The sequence below is a fragment of the Lepidochelys olivacea genome (genome assembly GCF_965140295.1).
Source record: "Lepidochelys olivacea isolate rLepOli2 genome assembly, chromosome: 2".
Taxonomy (NCBI): Eukaryota; Metazoa; Chordata; order Testudines; family Cheloniidae; genus Lepidochelys; species Lepidochelys olivacea.
In genome coordinates this window covers 89,848,813-89,864,087 of record NC_140412.1, presented here as the reverse complement: position 1 = coordinate 89,864,087, position 15,275 = coordinate 89,848,813, and the positions used below count along the sequence as shown (strand labels likewise).

The window sequence follows — 15,275 nt, the reverse complement described above, 5'->3', positions numbered from 1 at the left end:
TCCTGTGAACTGAAAATCCTGTGATTTGGCCAGCTCTAGTGGAAACCTCTATACTTAAGACAACTTCAGGTACAAATACTCCCTTCCAAAGGGTGCCTCCTTGGCTATGTCTATACTACAGCTTAGGTCGGCATAACTTACGTTGCTCAGGGGTGTGAATAAACTACCCCCCTGAGTGAGGTAAGTTACATAGCCATAAGCGCCAATGTGGACAGTGCTGTGTCCCCAGGAACGCTTCTCCTGCTGACATACCTACTGCCTCTCACAAAAATGGTTTTATTATGCCAACAGGAGAAGCTCTCTCCCATCAGCATGGAGCGTTTTCACCAGACGTGCTGCAGCGTATGTGTAGATCATCCCTTTGCTTCCTCCAAACAGGACAAAGGAGTAGGAACTTATCCAAGCAACTGATGCCTTAGTTTGTGGACAGCTGGAAATAGGTATTGCAATTGGTAAAATCAGCCAACCTCTCTTGGCAAGGTTCCCAGTATCTGTTGCAAATTAGGCAAATTAAAAACCAAAACCAAAAGTCAAAAATATTGTATATAGAAATGTCTTCTACACTGTAGAATAGAGGAGACCAGCATGTGTTTGGGGCAGTTTGGTAATTACAAAGACTGTGGTTGTTCAAAATTAGAGAGCATGGAGACCTACGCTTCAGAAAAGGGAGGATGTCACAGTTCAGGGTACCGGCACCTATATTCCCCTCCATGATCAACAAAGGGTACCCACTCTAGACTCCTGTCTCCTCAGCCATTAACTCTCTTGGACAGAGAGACACGTCTCCCTCCCTCCTGACCTGGTTTTTTTCCAGATTGCACAGTTCCCAGCCTACACTGTGATATCCCCAGCAAGACAGACTGCCTCAAGCAGCCAGCATCTGCTCTCTGATTTCTTTTCAAAGGCTGTGATAACTAATTGCCAGCAGTCCCAAGTTACCACACAACTCTTTTTAGAAGGAAGAACATTTATTCTTAAGGTGAAAGCATTACAGAGAAAACTTATTAAAACAATAAAAAATATGTACATGCATTCTAATAAGCTTACCAGGAGTCTGATAGGCGTCAGTCCTTCACAAGAAAACAGCTTTGTGGGGTTTGATTACAAATTCAAAACAGCCTTAGCTCAGAACTAGCACAACCCTGAGTAGTTCAGTCTTTTCCTTATACAGCTTGGGCCTTTGATCCTGGCCTCCTGTAGCAGGTGATCAGGAGACTAAGGCCAACTCCTCAGGGCATAGCTATGAAAGGCTGGGTTTTTGCATAACTGGAGATGGGGATATGCATTCACCTTCTCTTACATATTTCCCAGGAAACCCACTTCACACACATTGTTGCAAAAGACCATTCTTGTCTGTGACATTGTTCAATATAGTCCTTTGATTATTGAGACACACAATAATATATAACCTTTGAAGTTAATACAATGGATTCTGAAGATTGCTAAGCTTAGTTCACTAAGGTTTTTCAAGGATATTGCAGAAAATTGCCCTGTCACAGAGACTTTCTGTGGGCTATTACTTGTCCCAGGATCACTTGTCAGTGCTCATTTGTACCTTCAAAAATCCAAGGTAACTTCAAAGACTGCATCCCCTTTTTAATTTTTATGGAGAGAGCAAATACACTGAGCTACAGAAAAGGTTTTAAAATCTGTCAAAGGGAAAATTTCACACAGTCTTAACTTTGTTATTGCTACCATGCCTCCATAATTCTTGGCATTTATAATGGTTTTTGTGTATGAAGTGCAACATACAAAGGCACTGACTACTCAGATTCACAAGAATTCACACTTAATCGCTTCAGCTATGACTTGCCATATTAATGGAGCATTCTAGTAGTTTTTTTAATTTCAGTTTAGATGTAATACCCCGTATCCCAGGATCTAGGCATCCAAGCATCTGTTAAAAATATAATGCATAGCATGAAAAGAGAAACAAATGCCTCCCAACTTAAACAGTCAGTAAGAGCTTGTCTACCCATAGCTTTTGTACTGATTTAACTGTATTAGTTTAGAGACAAATATAATTGAATTGATGCAGCCAGTAATGTGGACATAGTTATAATGGTATAAAGGGGCTTATTCTGGTATGTCTTATTTCTTGGGTGTCTAGGTCTAAACCAATATAATTAAATTGGAATAAAAACTATGCGTTGGGCAATCCTTAGAAAACAAAATCTCACAGGCCTTATCTTCACTATGAAAAAAGGTGTAGTCTTAACTTGAATAAACTAAGGTGAGGAAAATCATAACAAAGACAAGGTAGTTTGTAGTTTTCACCTGAGTTAGCAGGCCAAGTTTAAGGTTACCTTGGGTTAACTCATGTACACTTTCTCTTCCTCTCCTATCCCCCAGTGAAGAAAAAGACCTATTCCCAAAAGAGACCCTGTGGCCTGTCTACACCACCACTTTACAGCGCTGAAACTTTCTTGCTCAGGGATATGAAAAAACACACCCTTGAGTGATGCAAGATTCAGTGCTGTAAAGTGGAGGTGTAGACTACACCAGTGCTGGAAGCTAATCCCTTCATGGGGGTGGTTCTTTTTTTTCTTTTTCTTTTTTAAAAGCTCTCTCCCAGCGCTGGTGCGGGGACTGCACAGCCACGTTAAAGCACGTGTTTTAACATTGGTAGTGAAGACACATCCTAAATCTCAACCACCTCTGCCCTCCCCAAGTGCCTGTTTAGTTGTGTAAGCAACAGGTTGCTAAGTGTTTTCCCTTTGTGCTGCAGTCATTTGATTACACAGCTGATCTTTTCCTGAGCCGCTCTCTTGAGTAGTAGTTCAGTATCACTCCACACAGTCTGACTTCATGTTTGCAGAGTGTCTGTCTTCTCTTATCCTCTAACTGCAACTCTATCACCACCTTTCCCTCCATGCTTCCTCCGCTGCTACTGCACTAGATCTCCTAGTAAGTTGGTTGCCAGCTGCCTCCCTACCAAAACCTTATTTTCTTCCTTTCTCCCTGATTTCCCTTAAGAAACCCATACGTTTGACTCCCAGCTACAGTAGAATTTGGCCACTTTGCTTTTTTTTCAGGATATTTGCTGCTCATCCATCCATTAACTTTCATGTATATTTCCTCATCATCACCTTCTGTAGCAATTACAGAATGGCAATTTATTACCCAGGTAGGGAATGGGTACATGACTTAACAATGTTTCTTCATATGTAAATATCATTAGGTTCTAAAATATCACTCCCTTAGGTTAAAATAATATATTCTAGTGTGGTATTTAAGGAAGGTACATTTTGAAAACTAAAATGTGTAAGGATTCAATTCAGAAAATTACGGATACATGCATTTGGAATATTGAAAAGAAATTATATGCCTGAAATGCTAACTTTCAGAACTCTTAGGGTGTGTCTGCACTGCAATTAAACTCCTGCGGCTGACCTGCCCCAGCTGACTTGGGTTTGTGAGGCTCAGGCTAAGGAGCTGTTTAATTGTGGTGTAGACATTCAGGCTTGGGTTGCAGCCTGAGCTCTGGGATGCTCCCACCTCGAAAGGTCCTACAGTGCAGGATCCATCCTGAGTCCGAATGTCTACACTGCAATTAAACAGGCCCTTAGCCTGAGCCCATGAGCCCGAGTCAGCTGTCACTGGCTAGCTGCAGGTTTGTAATTGCAGTGTAGACATACCCAGAGTATGATTTTATTAAAAGTGAGTAGAGGAGTGTGTTTATTTTTCTGATTTTGCTTTTAAAAAATATAGTCCTAAACTGATATACCAAGTTTTTAGCCTTGAACATTTTATATGGCAGAACTTAAATAGCCAGACAGACTGGGAAGTAGTTATACAGTGCTGTGATGTCAGACCTGCAGTGGTAACACTTTTGACCTGGGGTTCCTGCAGTTTTTTGGTATAAGAGTAGTCTCATTTGAGCTCAGTGGGAGTACTCACATAAGTAAAGATTACAGGATTGGGTCCTTGGTCTGTTATACTGAATCTTCAGTTAACTTAGCCCTGGTCTACGCTGGGGTGGAGGGAGAATCGATCTAAGTTGCGTAACTTCAGCTACATGAATAATGTAGCTGAAGTCGACGTACTTGGATCTACTCACTGTGGTGTCTTCATTACTGTGAGTCGACTGCTGCCGCTCCCCCTTCGACTTCCTGCGCCTCTCGCAGTGGTGGAGTGAGTACGGGAGTCGACGGGAGAGCTCTCGGGGATCGATTTATCACTTCTAGACTAGATGTGATAAATTGATCCCCGCTGGATCAGTCGCTGCCTGCTGATTCAGTGGATAGTGTAGACATACCCTAAGAAGAGTTATACACATTCAGAGACTTAGCTTAAGCCACATCCTTCACTCAGCTCCATGCAGAACTTCCCATGCACAGCCCCAGTAACTTTACTGAGGCTGCATGTGGATGCAGGTATGTAACTGCATAAAGCTGCTTGTCAGATTGAAGTGTGCGTGTATGTGCAGTTAATGTTTCAGATGTATATTTTTCTGTAGAGAAGTAGACGCATTGGGAAATATTTTCTAGATTTTATATCGGACTATAATGTTACAGCACATATTTGAAGTTCATTTTTGTGCTCAACTTTCATTTATGTGCATTTATGTTTTGTGCTTAGTAGACCTTATTTTTAATTGCATTAATATTTAATTGCTTCTTAGTCCAGATGTACACTGCCTGCAAAAACTACACCTTTCAATAGTTACAGATTTTAACTGAAATATTTAATCCTAGATGTATTTAAAAAGTTGAGTTGACTGAAGAGTCAGAGGATTAGTCAAGAGTCATTTGATGTATGCAAATAGGAATATTGTGTAACTACTGCAGCTTTAAACTTTTTGTGACATTTCAGACTTGGGAAGTTGGAGCAATGGCATGCAAGTTGAAGCAAATAGGTTTTGAGATTAAACGCTGACCTATTCAAAGAGGGCTTCATAGAAGGAAAATGACTGTAAAGGAAAATGAGAGTATTTTTAAAATGTGGTTCAGTATATATTTATCTGAGACAGAGATTCTTGCCTAGACTTGCTTGTCCTCAGACAAGGGCATCATTTTAGTGTTAAAGTATTGTGATTATAAGGAATATTTCTGATGTCTCTGATAGTTGGTGTGGATGACTACAGCTCAGAGTCTGATGTGATTATTATACCTTCAGCCCTGGACTTTGTCTCACAAGATGAAATGTTGACGCCTTTGGGAAGACTGGACAAGTACGCTGCAAGTGAGAACATATTTAACAGGTATGCTTTTTAAATGTCCTGTTTCTGTTTAAAGAACAAGGTGCATATTGTATACTAATCTGATTTAGATATCTGATTAGAGTTCATCTGTGTGACATGTAAATGTTTTAAAAATTTCTTTTAAAAGTACATTGTCAGGTTAAAATTTATACGTTAATCCCCCCTCCACATACAAATCTCTTCACCCTCCCTCCCCGCACAAAACCAAAACCTGTTTTGTTTTTTACCTGTTAAGTAACCTTAATTCTCAGAGATTCTCAAAGTTTTTCATAAAGTGGACCATATCCTAATAGGTTCCTGTGGATACTTCACCTCCCATTAACAATCACATAGCAGTAGTTGCCACGAGGCTGTCATAATTTATGTGGAAAAGGTATTCTAGGAAAATATTTATTTATTTAATGAAACATAGCAGCTGCAAACAAGGAGCGCCAGTGTCTTGTGACCTGTCGGCTCTCAGCAGACAATCAAGTATCCTGTGGGCCACTGGTAATCCACAGACCACAGTTTGGGAACTGTTTCTTTAGGGTATTAAAACTGAAAACATTTTAAAAATCTAATTTACTTTTCCCCCTTTTGTGCGCTTGGTTTATTTTTCCCACTGTGTGTTTGATGATGAGGCAAGTGGACTAGTTATTCCATGTTCTGGTTTTTGTGCAATAGTATTATGCATGCTCTAGTGTTTGGGTTTCACATGCTGCAAGGGAATGTTTGAGTCCAAACCGAAACCTCTTTTTGTTGGAATTTTAAAAGATCATGAACATTTTTCTATTAATATAAGTTACTGTAAAAGTGTTTTTTGGTGTTTTATTGTAATAAAGATTATATTTTAAACCTAAACTACCTTTAATAACGTGTTTATGTGCAGTTCTTAATTTTTAAGCTTGCTTTTGATATACTTTTCAGTCACATTGCAGATTAGACTGTTAATTTTGGTATTTAGGGCCCTGTCCTTTAAAGATTTACACGTGCTTAATATTAAGCATGTGAATAGTCCCTAAAAGTGACATGCCCCCAATTTACCAGACTGGGCCTTCATTTTTCAGACTGAACTAAAGTTTTTAAATGTTCTAATTTGGTAAGGTTTAGCTTGTTATAACTGAAAAATTTTCTTCCTCTTCAAGTGTCTTGCATTTAATAGTTCGTGGTGTTTAGGTTTACTTCTGTGGAGAAATCCCTGACACCCAATGTTTCCTCACAGTTTTGCAATTGAGGGTTGAATCAGCAGATCACCAAAGTAGTAGTTTTTTAAATAAACTTTCTAAGGCCTATCGTATTTTATTGTGATATGTAAAAAAAACAGTTAGTGAGGAAAACAAAACTTTTGTAAATGTCAAGACTATGAGGTTCAAACTTAACAGGAATAATTCTTAACTTTCCCCCCACATGCATTCTCAGGAGGTTTTCACCTCCACTTAATAAAATAAAGTAATCTTTTCTTTCTTTGTTTCCTTTCAAACTGCCTTCTTCCCTACACATGCATGATGGGTTTATTTCTCTCTCATCCCTGTGACCCCATTATAGGTTGATAAGTACATTTTCTTATAACTGTAATTTAATGTTATTAAGTGTATACATTTCAAATGAAAATTATTCCATTTCTAAGGAAAGACTGCTAAAGTATACTTTATTTTCAAAACATAGACTCAGAGTTTAGATTAGAAAGGTGTGTTGAAATGATGTCAACAGAAGTTGGAGTTATAGATTTACCATTGTTCTCAAGCCAGTGTTAGGGGTCTTAATCTACTTTATAATCACTTCTGATATTTGCCAAGGGATGGGGTGTGTGTGTGGGTATTAATCTTTCCATTCGTAGTGGTACACTGAAGTTCAGTGTAAAATTGGGAATTGATGCAGAAACTCTTTTAGGTTTGTTTCTTTGTTTGACAAATATTTTAATTACTAGTAGTAAATTTGCTTGTTTCAAGTCCTATTTTTTTGCAAATTTGAAAAATCTTCCAAATCGTGATTTAGAATGCCTGCAGAAAGCAAATGGCAACTTTTTTCTAACCTTCCTTTATTTTTTCTAAATGTGTACTTGTAGGATGACATTCATTTCTTATGCAAAGCTCTGGTAAAAGAATCTTGCACCACTTATACCCTGTGATAGAAATTAGGGGAAGAAAGGGATAAAATGGCTGTGCATAGGAAGTCTCTGCATCACCTGTGCTCTGTGGAGAAGTCTTGGTGCTGGTTCCAAATCGGCAAGCGGTTAAGAGGAGTTTGGCATGCCCGAGTAAAGTTATCTAAGGTCCTTCGAGTATATAACTGTGGATCCAACTGTAGGTGCGTACTTGCCTTGTGTGCACAAGATAGGAGTCTTGTGAATAGCCGTGTTCATCGGAGCAGCTGTGGCAGTCACTATAAGAAGGACCTCAGGGCTTCAGGCGTCAAGAATTCCAAAGGAAGTGCAAGCCACCATAGAGGACCTATCCTGTGAAGGGATGGAGTTGCTCAGCGGTCACGCAGACAATTTATCTGAATTCTTTAAAGGCTACCGTGCGTCCCTTTGGAATCTATGCACTGTCTTTTTATCAAAAACCATACTGTTACACACCTCGGATGAGACTGAAGAGCCTGTCCTATCGCATTAGAGAGCCCAGTTATCCACCCAGGAAATAGCCCAGATACATCAGGAGGTGTCAGTCTACTTCTTCTCAGTGACACATTCTGCACCAGTGGCACATCAGCATATTTGACAGGACTGTTGGGAGCCACATCAGAGCAACTTTAGTGAACGTAACCTTTGGAAACCACCTTGCTCCTTGCACCAGCCGTGGTCTGCCACCAGAAAGAAGGGTTTTAGGTTAGTTGTTGGTGATGGTTTCTATCAAATTTCATTCCTTAGCCTGCCTCCACCCCATTTCCCTCTCCCTCTTCAGGGACTTCTCTCACAAGAACCTATTGCAGGCAGAAGTGGTTTAATTGCTTTGTCTAAGAGCCAAAGGAGGTGCAACTCAAATCAGGGGAAGAGGCTTCTTTTTCTGTGCTTCCTCTTTCTTCTGAAGAGAGTGACTCTTTGTCCTGTGGTAGATCTGTGGAGACGCCACAAATACATACGTTACCTCAGGTTCAGGATGTTAAAACTTACCTTCCTCATTCCATCTCTTCAAGCTCAAAACTGATTAGCGGCTCAACTTACAGGACATATACTTCCATGTAGCCATCCATAGGAAGTACCTATGATGCACAGTGGGCCCCAGCCATTACCAGTACAAGGCACTGCCATTTGAACTTTCCATGGGATCGATGATCTTGACAAATTGCCTAATGGTATTAGCAGCAGTACACATAAGGAGAGAGAACATTCATGTTTACCTGTACCTAGACAATTGGCTGATCAGAGGCAGGAGTCTAAATTTTGTCTCATTCCATCACAAATGATAGAGTTCATACGAGCTACAATCAACTCTCCATTGGTGAAAGCCTATCTCCAAAGGACAGGTTCCACTCTTTCTGATCAATAATAAACAACCTAAAGTCAAGTCCAGTTATGACAGTGTAGACTTGCTGAGGTCTACTAGGCCACTCGTTGGTGTGCACATAAATGACACCACTTTCCAAACTTCACCTTTGGTCTCTACAACGTTGGCTGAGGGGATAGTACTTTTTGTCCAAACACACATGAGCAAGAGGGTCACAGTCTTACTCCAAGTTTTGAGAGAGCGCAGTTGGTGGTTAAACCCCAAGAACAAACGAAAGGAAGTTCAATACTCTGCCCCCTTTGACAATGATACTCATTACAGACACACCAGGAACAGGATAGGGAGCCCATCTAAACCATTTGTAGGTCCAGGGAACCTGGTCCCAAGATGACTTGAAACATAAACATCCTGGAGCTTATGCCCATAGACTGGCTTGTATGGCATTTTCTACTCTCCTATGGAACTCAGTGGTACAGATCTTGATGCTCAATACGCTATGTAAATACGCAGGGAGGAGCTGGTTCATTACCCCTTTGATAGGAAGCCATCAAGCCGTGACATGCTGCCCAAATGGGATAACTCCATTGGCTCATTCTCTTCCAGAAATCAGCAACAACCTAACAGACTTCTTGAGCAGACCTGCAGTAGCCAACAATGGGTGGTTGCTGTGGAAATCCATCACAGAGCTGCTATTTGGTCAATTTGAGATTTCTACCATTGATGTTTTCACCACCAAGAACAGTGCCAAATACCCAAACTTTTTGCTCCAGAGGAATAAAATGCCCTGTTTCATTGCCAGACTGCTTCCTGCAACAATAGACTCAAGTCCTGAATCTACTTCTGCCAATTTTCCCCCCGATCCCCAGGTTGATAGCCAAGGTCAGAAGGAGCAAGGCCACATTCATCCTCAGAATGCTTTACTGGCTGAAGCAGTTTTGGCTTTCAGACCTATTGCAGGTGTCCATTTGGCACTCCATCCATCTCCCAGGCTGCCCAGGCATAATATCACAGAATCGTGGTCAGATTCTGCACCCACGCCTACTGTCATTGTACCTGATGACTTGAATATCGGCTGATGGACCACTGATGACAAAGACTGCTTCCAGCAATTCAGGAAATTCTCATACAGAGCAGAAAGTCATATACAGGAAAGAGGTGCTCTTTGAAATGGAAGAAGTTCTCCATATGGACAGTCCAATGCAGTCTGGACCTGATAGAAGCCCCGATACCTAAGATTGTCAACTACATGCCACACTTAAAGCATGCTGGCCTGCTCTCATGGTTCACCTCGCAAGAATATCAGTACATCACTCTGTGGTTCAGTCATGCTCCATTGTACCCCCAACTGTATCCAAGTTTCTCAAAAGTCTTCTGCATGCTTAACCACTGGTTAGAGATCCGACTTTGGACCTGCCTATATGTCCTTTCACAGGGACAAATTGTGCTATATCTGCATCCCAGGTTCATTCCTAAATTGGTCTCAGAATTCCACCTAAACTATTCAATCAATCAGTCTGCCCAAAATCTGACTGGATACAGGATAAAAGAAGCTAAGTACTATGAACATTTCCAGAGCCATACTCTATTATATTGACAGGGCCAAGCCTTTTAAGCCTATCCCCTTGCCTCTTTCTGGTTACGTCCATCCCTTTGAAAAGCCAGGCCATCTCATCATAGAGAATCTGTATGTATCATGCACAGTATTTCCATCTTTTTTTATCAGATTTCTGGCCACCCTCTCTTCCAAATGTCAAGGCTCACTCCACCATGATACAGGCATTCTCTTCTGCCTGCTTCAGGAATGTGTTGAGATCTGCAAGGTAGCAACATTGGGCAACTCCCTGACCTTTGTCAAACATTACATCCTTGACTTAGCAACTAGGTCAGATGCTGAGTTTGGGAGAGCAGCACTTCAATCATTATTTTGAGTAATATAGCTGAAATTCCTCGTTCCCACCATCCAGTGAGGCCACTGCTTTCCAGTCACCAGTTACACATAATTGAAGAAGAATGAACAGTTACTTACCTACAGTGACTGTGAGTCCATCCCACTCCCAAGGTGTAGTCAGCGTGGCTCTCGTGACCCATCCTCAATACCCACTTTAGGGAGTCCTAAGCAACTATGGGTTTTGAATTGAGGGAGGGTCTTGGCTGTCCTTCCCTTTATGCCCTTGTGTGGGACCACAGGGAGGCATAGGGTGCATAAATGGTGTCAAAGGACCGAGCTATTTAGAAGATATTAATCTTTTGTGCATGAGGTGCATGTCCATTCTACAGTAGGATCCACACTGAGTACAATATATTGAAGAACCATGCACTGCAGGGAAAGTAATCATTCTTTCCCTATGATTCTCTGTCCAGGGTTCCAGTGGTCAATGAAACCTTGGGGAAAGGATACAGAGTGGCAGTGGTAGGGCTGGGCGATGGCAGGTGAAGCCTGTTGCTTGCCTGCTAGTTAAAGAAAGGGAGGTCATTTATATCCCTCACAGAGTTTCTTAAGCAAAAGCTGAGTTTTTAGGGTAAATTTACCCTTTTATGAGCACTACATAGATACTTCTGGTCATTTGATTATAAAAAGTTTGAACGAACCATGAATCCTGATCAAGCTGGAATATTTTTGTTCCACTATAGTCAATGAGCATATTTTTATTAGCTGTTTCTCTATTTAGAGATGTATAACACTTTTTCCAGGTTGAAACTTGGCATGGGTGATCTCATTTCAAGAGCAGACTTGGAAAAAGTGAAGAGTTTCTACAGTTTGTTGTATTTTTAAAGAAAATATACAAGAAAATAGTTTCTTAAAAGATTCTTTTTCATTTAAAACAGTTTTGCAGATGGTTAGTGTGTAATGTGGATGGATTACTTTTGATATTGTGGAAAAGTTTACCACTTTTAATTCTAGAAAGTTTTAAATGATTGTTAATGTTGAGGCTTTACATTCATGGAAATGGTCTGTATTTTCCTGGCTCCAGTTAAATGAATTGCAAAGTTCCTAAGGCCCTGTGTATGTGAGAAATACAACCAGTGTGTGACACACTTATGTGATCTAGTTTTAATTATGTGGTTGAATTGTCTGCACAGCTGAATTTTTTCCTGGCCCTCCCATTTGTCAACAAACTTTCTGTCCACACCTACATCACTATGTTTGTACCAGTCCATTCTGGGAATATCTAGGTGGTTATCCCTTACTGTGTCAGGAATGGGATAGGTAGCTTGAAGGACATGCACAAAGAACAAGCAGCCTGTGGGGGCAATGCACTCTTGTCCGGGTTTTCTTACTATATAGAGAGAGAGAGGACCATCCAAACTTGTGATAGTTGTGTATATCCCATCTATACTGCCAAAAAGTGTGAAACTGGTTTAAGAAAGAAAATCATATGCCAGAGTAGCCTGCTTACAAGGAGGAAAGTTGGTAGTGGCTACAATTACTAACCAGTCTTTAACCATGTTGTCTGAACACATCCCATTTAGAGCCATCCATGTCACTAACAAATTACAATTTTAGTTAAAACTTGGATCTTGTCCTTTAAATTTCTAGTCTAGTCTGTAGTGTCAATATTGAGATGTTTTGGGTTCAGTATAAAAATGTCATGAGTTAAAAGTAGTGGATAAGGTGGTTCTGATTTACATGAATGCTTCATATCTCTTATTCAAGCATAAACAGAGCTGTACATGTGTTCCGTTTTTATTTTCATGGTGCATGTATATAACTTGGTACAAAATGCAGCGTTGGTTATCTTTCATTTGGCTATAGTTAGTCTTTACTGAGTTCTCATACTTTCATTAGTGGAAATAAAACCTGGAGTTGTATCAAAAACTGTTTAAAAGCAAGAGTCTCGCCTCACCTTGCCTCAGCCAAGTAGGGGAGCTCAGAGTTGAGGACGAAAATCTGACTCTGTCAACACCACCCCCCCTCACCCCCCCGCACCTGGAGGATGGGGAATAATCCCAGGTTGTTGACGTCCCCTTTGATTTCCCTTGTCCTTGTAAATTGAAGGATATTAACATTAATTCAGCTTTTTACATTTAATGTTAATAGTTCAGATATTTATCATAGCTCTAAAAATCCTTAGGGTATTTTTAAGATTATTTTAACTAAAGTTATTAATTTAAAATTATTTAGATCCGTTTTTATGGTCTGGTTAGAAAACTTGTTCACCCCCAAAAATATTGAGTAATCAAAAATGTTAAGTTACTGCTTCCAAAAATTGTATGATATTTATTCTCTTATGAACTAGGCAAATGGTGGCTCGAAGTTTGCTGGACACTTTGAAGGAAGTCAGCGATGATGAGAGAGATTGTATTGCTGTGCTGGAGAGAATCAGCAGATTAGCTGATGATTCAGGTATGTAGTATGAAAGATCCTAATGGGCTAATGGAGGAAGATCAAAGCTTTTAACATTAGATCAGTGTGTTTTTCTTCCCCTTCCATATTTAAAATAGGCCTTCAGAATTCCGTAATGTATTTTGTGATTTTTTTTTTTGATTTTTTTTTTCCTCAGGAGTCTTTCTTCCCCTCCCCTGCTGCTTGTTTCAGTAGCACTTTACGAAAACAGCTAATAATTCGTAACTCATCTATAGTGCTTTTCATTAGTAGATCTCAACAAAAGTTTATATTATGTAATCAGGTATCCCAAATTTACATGGTACTTTGCAATTTGTAGATGAAGATACATTCTCTGCCCTGAAGAGCTGACAATTGAAGGGAGCCTAATCCTGTAAACCTTCTGTGCAAAACTCCCATAGGCTTCAATAGGAGTTTCACAGGCAGAGGTCTTGCAGGTTCAGGCCCTATGTTGGTCAAATCAATCACATTATACCACAAACTGCTGAAGTAAAGGAGGACATGAGAATTGTTGATAGGGTGGAAGGAAGGATTTTTTTTTCTTGTAGTAGTAGGGGCTTTAGGAGGAATTTGAAGGTGGGGAGAGGGCTTTGCTGATGGAGCATATTGATACTTTTGGATGTTTGAGATGTGAAGTCAAGCATAGAAGGAAGAAAATGGAATAGTGAGGCAAAAGGAGTGGGAAGAGAGTAGGGGATGGGGTTGAATAAGGAAAAATGAGAGCAGGGAAGTAGGTGCAGTAAAATATATGTAAGGCTTTCTAAGTGAGGATGTGTATATTGAAATTGATGTGGTAAGAAACAGAAAGTTATGGAGATATTCACATCTGGAGAGGTGATGCTGCGGTTGAAGTAACAAGAGAGGAGGATGATTTCAGCAGCAAGAGAGGCCTGACATCACAGGAGGCACAAACATTATTTATACTTTACAGCAGGAATGCTATGGGAGTTTGAGAAACCTGTGTAGATCTAACATGAGGAGAAAATTGCTTTTGGTCTTCATCTCCCTTACTCCTTTTCTTTCTTCCAGAATCACAGAACACATGCTTTTCAAGACAAATAGTTCTACCAAGGGCTACCATGTTAATTTATAATGCATGTTTTTGATGTTTATATGAGCAAATGTTATTGACAGATAAGTAGCCATTCTGAGTAATAATAAGATGATCGTGCTATTTTAAAATATATATATATTTCAATATATACAAAATAGTGGTAAACCATTGTTTCTTGGACACTTTCCGATTTGGTTTTGCTTTTGAAATCTATGTATCTATAGCAGCAGTTTGCCTATTTTTGTTTTTCCAACTGTGCTGAGCACTAGCATCTCGTAAGCCCTCAGGTTAATTTTGGGTTCTCAGCATATCTGAAAATAGGACAGATGTATCTGGGGGAAAATAGCTTCATGAAGAGCTATGTACATTTTGTGCAGTAATATCAGCAGTCTTTATTGCTATAGTGATGAGCAAGTTTTCAGCCTAAAGCTTTCATGCATAACTGTCAATTTGACATATCCGTTTGTAGAAGAAAGATGGAGTACTGAGACCTGAGCTCAAATCTGCTTTGTTTCCTATAGCAAGAGTAGTGTATTTTTGGTCTGGACTGGTATTTGGCTAGTTAGCAAAAGCAGCATTTCAAGCTTTTTGTGCACTGTAAAATTTCAGTTTCCAGTGCTACTAGTTTTGTCATACTGTAGGCCTGATTCTGCAGCTGCTCTGTGAATAATACTGCCATTAACTTCATTGTGAGTTTCATGCATGGTACAGCTGTAATATCAGGCCGTAACCTGTTTCTTTAAGACAGTCAATTTGAACATTCATTGTGCATCTTAAAACAAAACTAGTTACAAACGGAAATAGATCTGTCTTGATGAAGCTGGTAAAAGAGAGTATAAATACTTGTATCTTTTCAATCTACACTGCAGCATTAAATAAAATTACTAATTTTGTATGGTAAGAAGTGGTATTTTTGTGACTTAAGTTATTTTCTAAACTTGCTTTGTAAAACTTATAAACAATTGAAAATTTTAATTTATTTGTGCTTTGGACTTGCTTAGTTTGACTCAAATCTCTTATCTGGTGGTACTCTGGCTTCATTGTTAGAATTATACCAGAACCAAGCCTAAGTATCAAGAAAAGCCCATTAGCACGTGAACTGCTGCGAGATTAGACTAAACTAATGTAGACAACTTCTCATTTTTTGACAGCTGATTTCCATCACTGTCACACTTGAACCATGATGATTGGTTTTCTTCTGATTTTTACCATCTGTCAGCTGGCTCAAATGAGAAACTGAGGCAGTTC

At 39.8% G+C, this 15,275-nt stretch overlaps 1 protein-coding gene across 8 annotated transcripts in view; it reads left to right on the top strand.

Moving 5' to 3' along the window:
• The window catches only part of PPP4R1 (protein phosphatase 4 regulatory subunit 1), an 87,329-nt gene that overhangs the window by 17,600 nt on the left and 54,454 nt on the right, over positions 1–15,275 (top strand). For 3 of the 8 annotated variants that reach the window (XM_084618173.1, XM_084618172.1, XM_084618175.1), the window contains 2 exons: positions 5,068–5,203; positions 12,867–12,973. In XM_084618173.1, coding sequence (XP_084474299.1) covers positions 5,068–5,203; positions 12,867–12,973 — 243 coding nt within the window. Of the gene's footprint in view, positions 1–421; positions 441–3,093; positions 3,128–5,067; positions 5,204–12,866; positions 12,974–15,275 lie in introns of those variants that run through there. The other 5 variants (XM_084618174.1, XM_084618177.1, XM_084618178.1 and 2 more) reach the window with 3 other exon arrangements.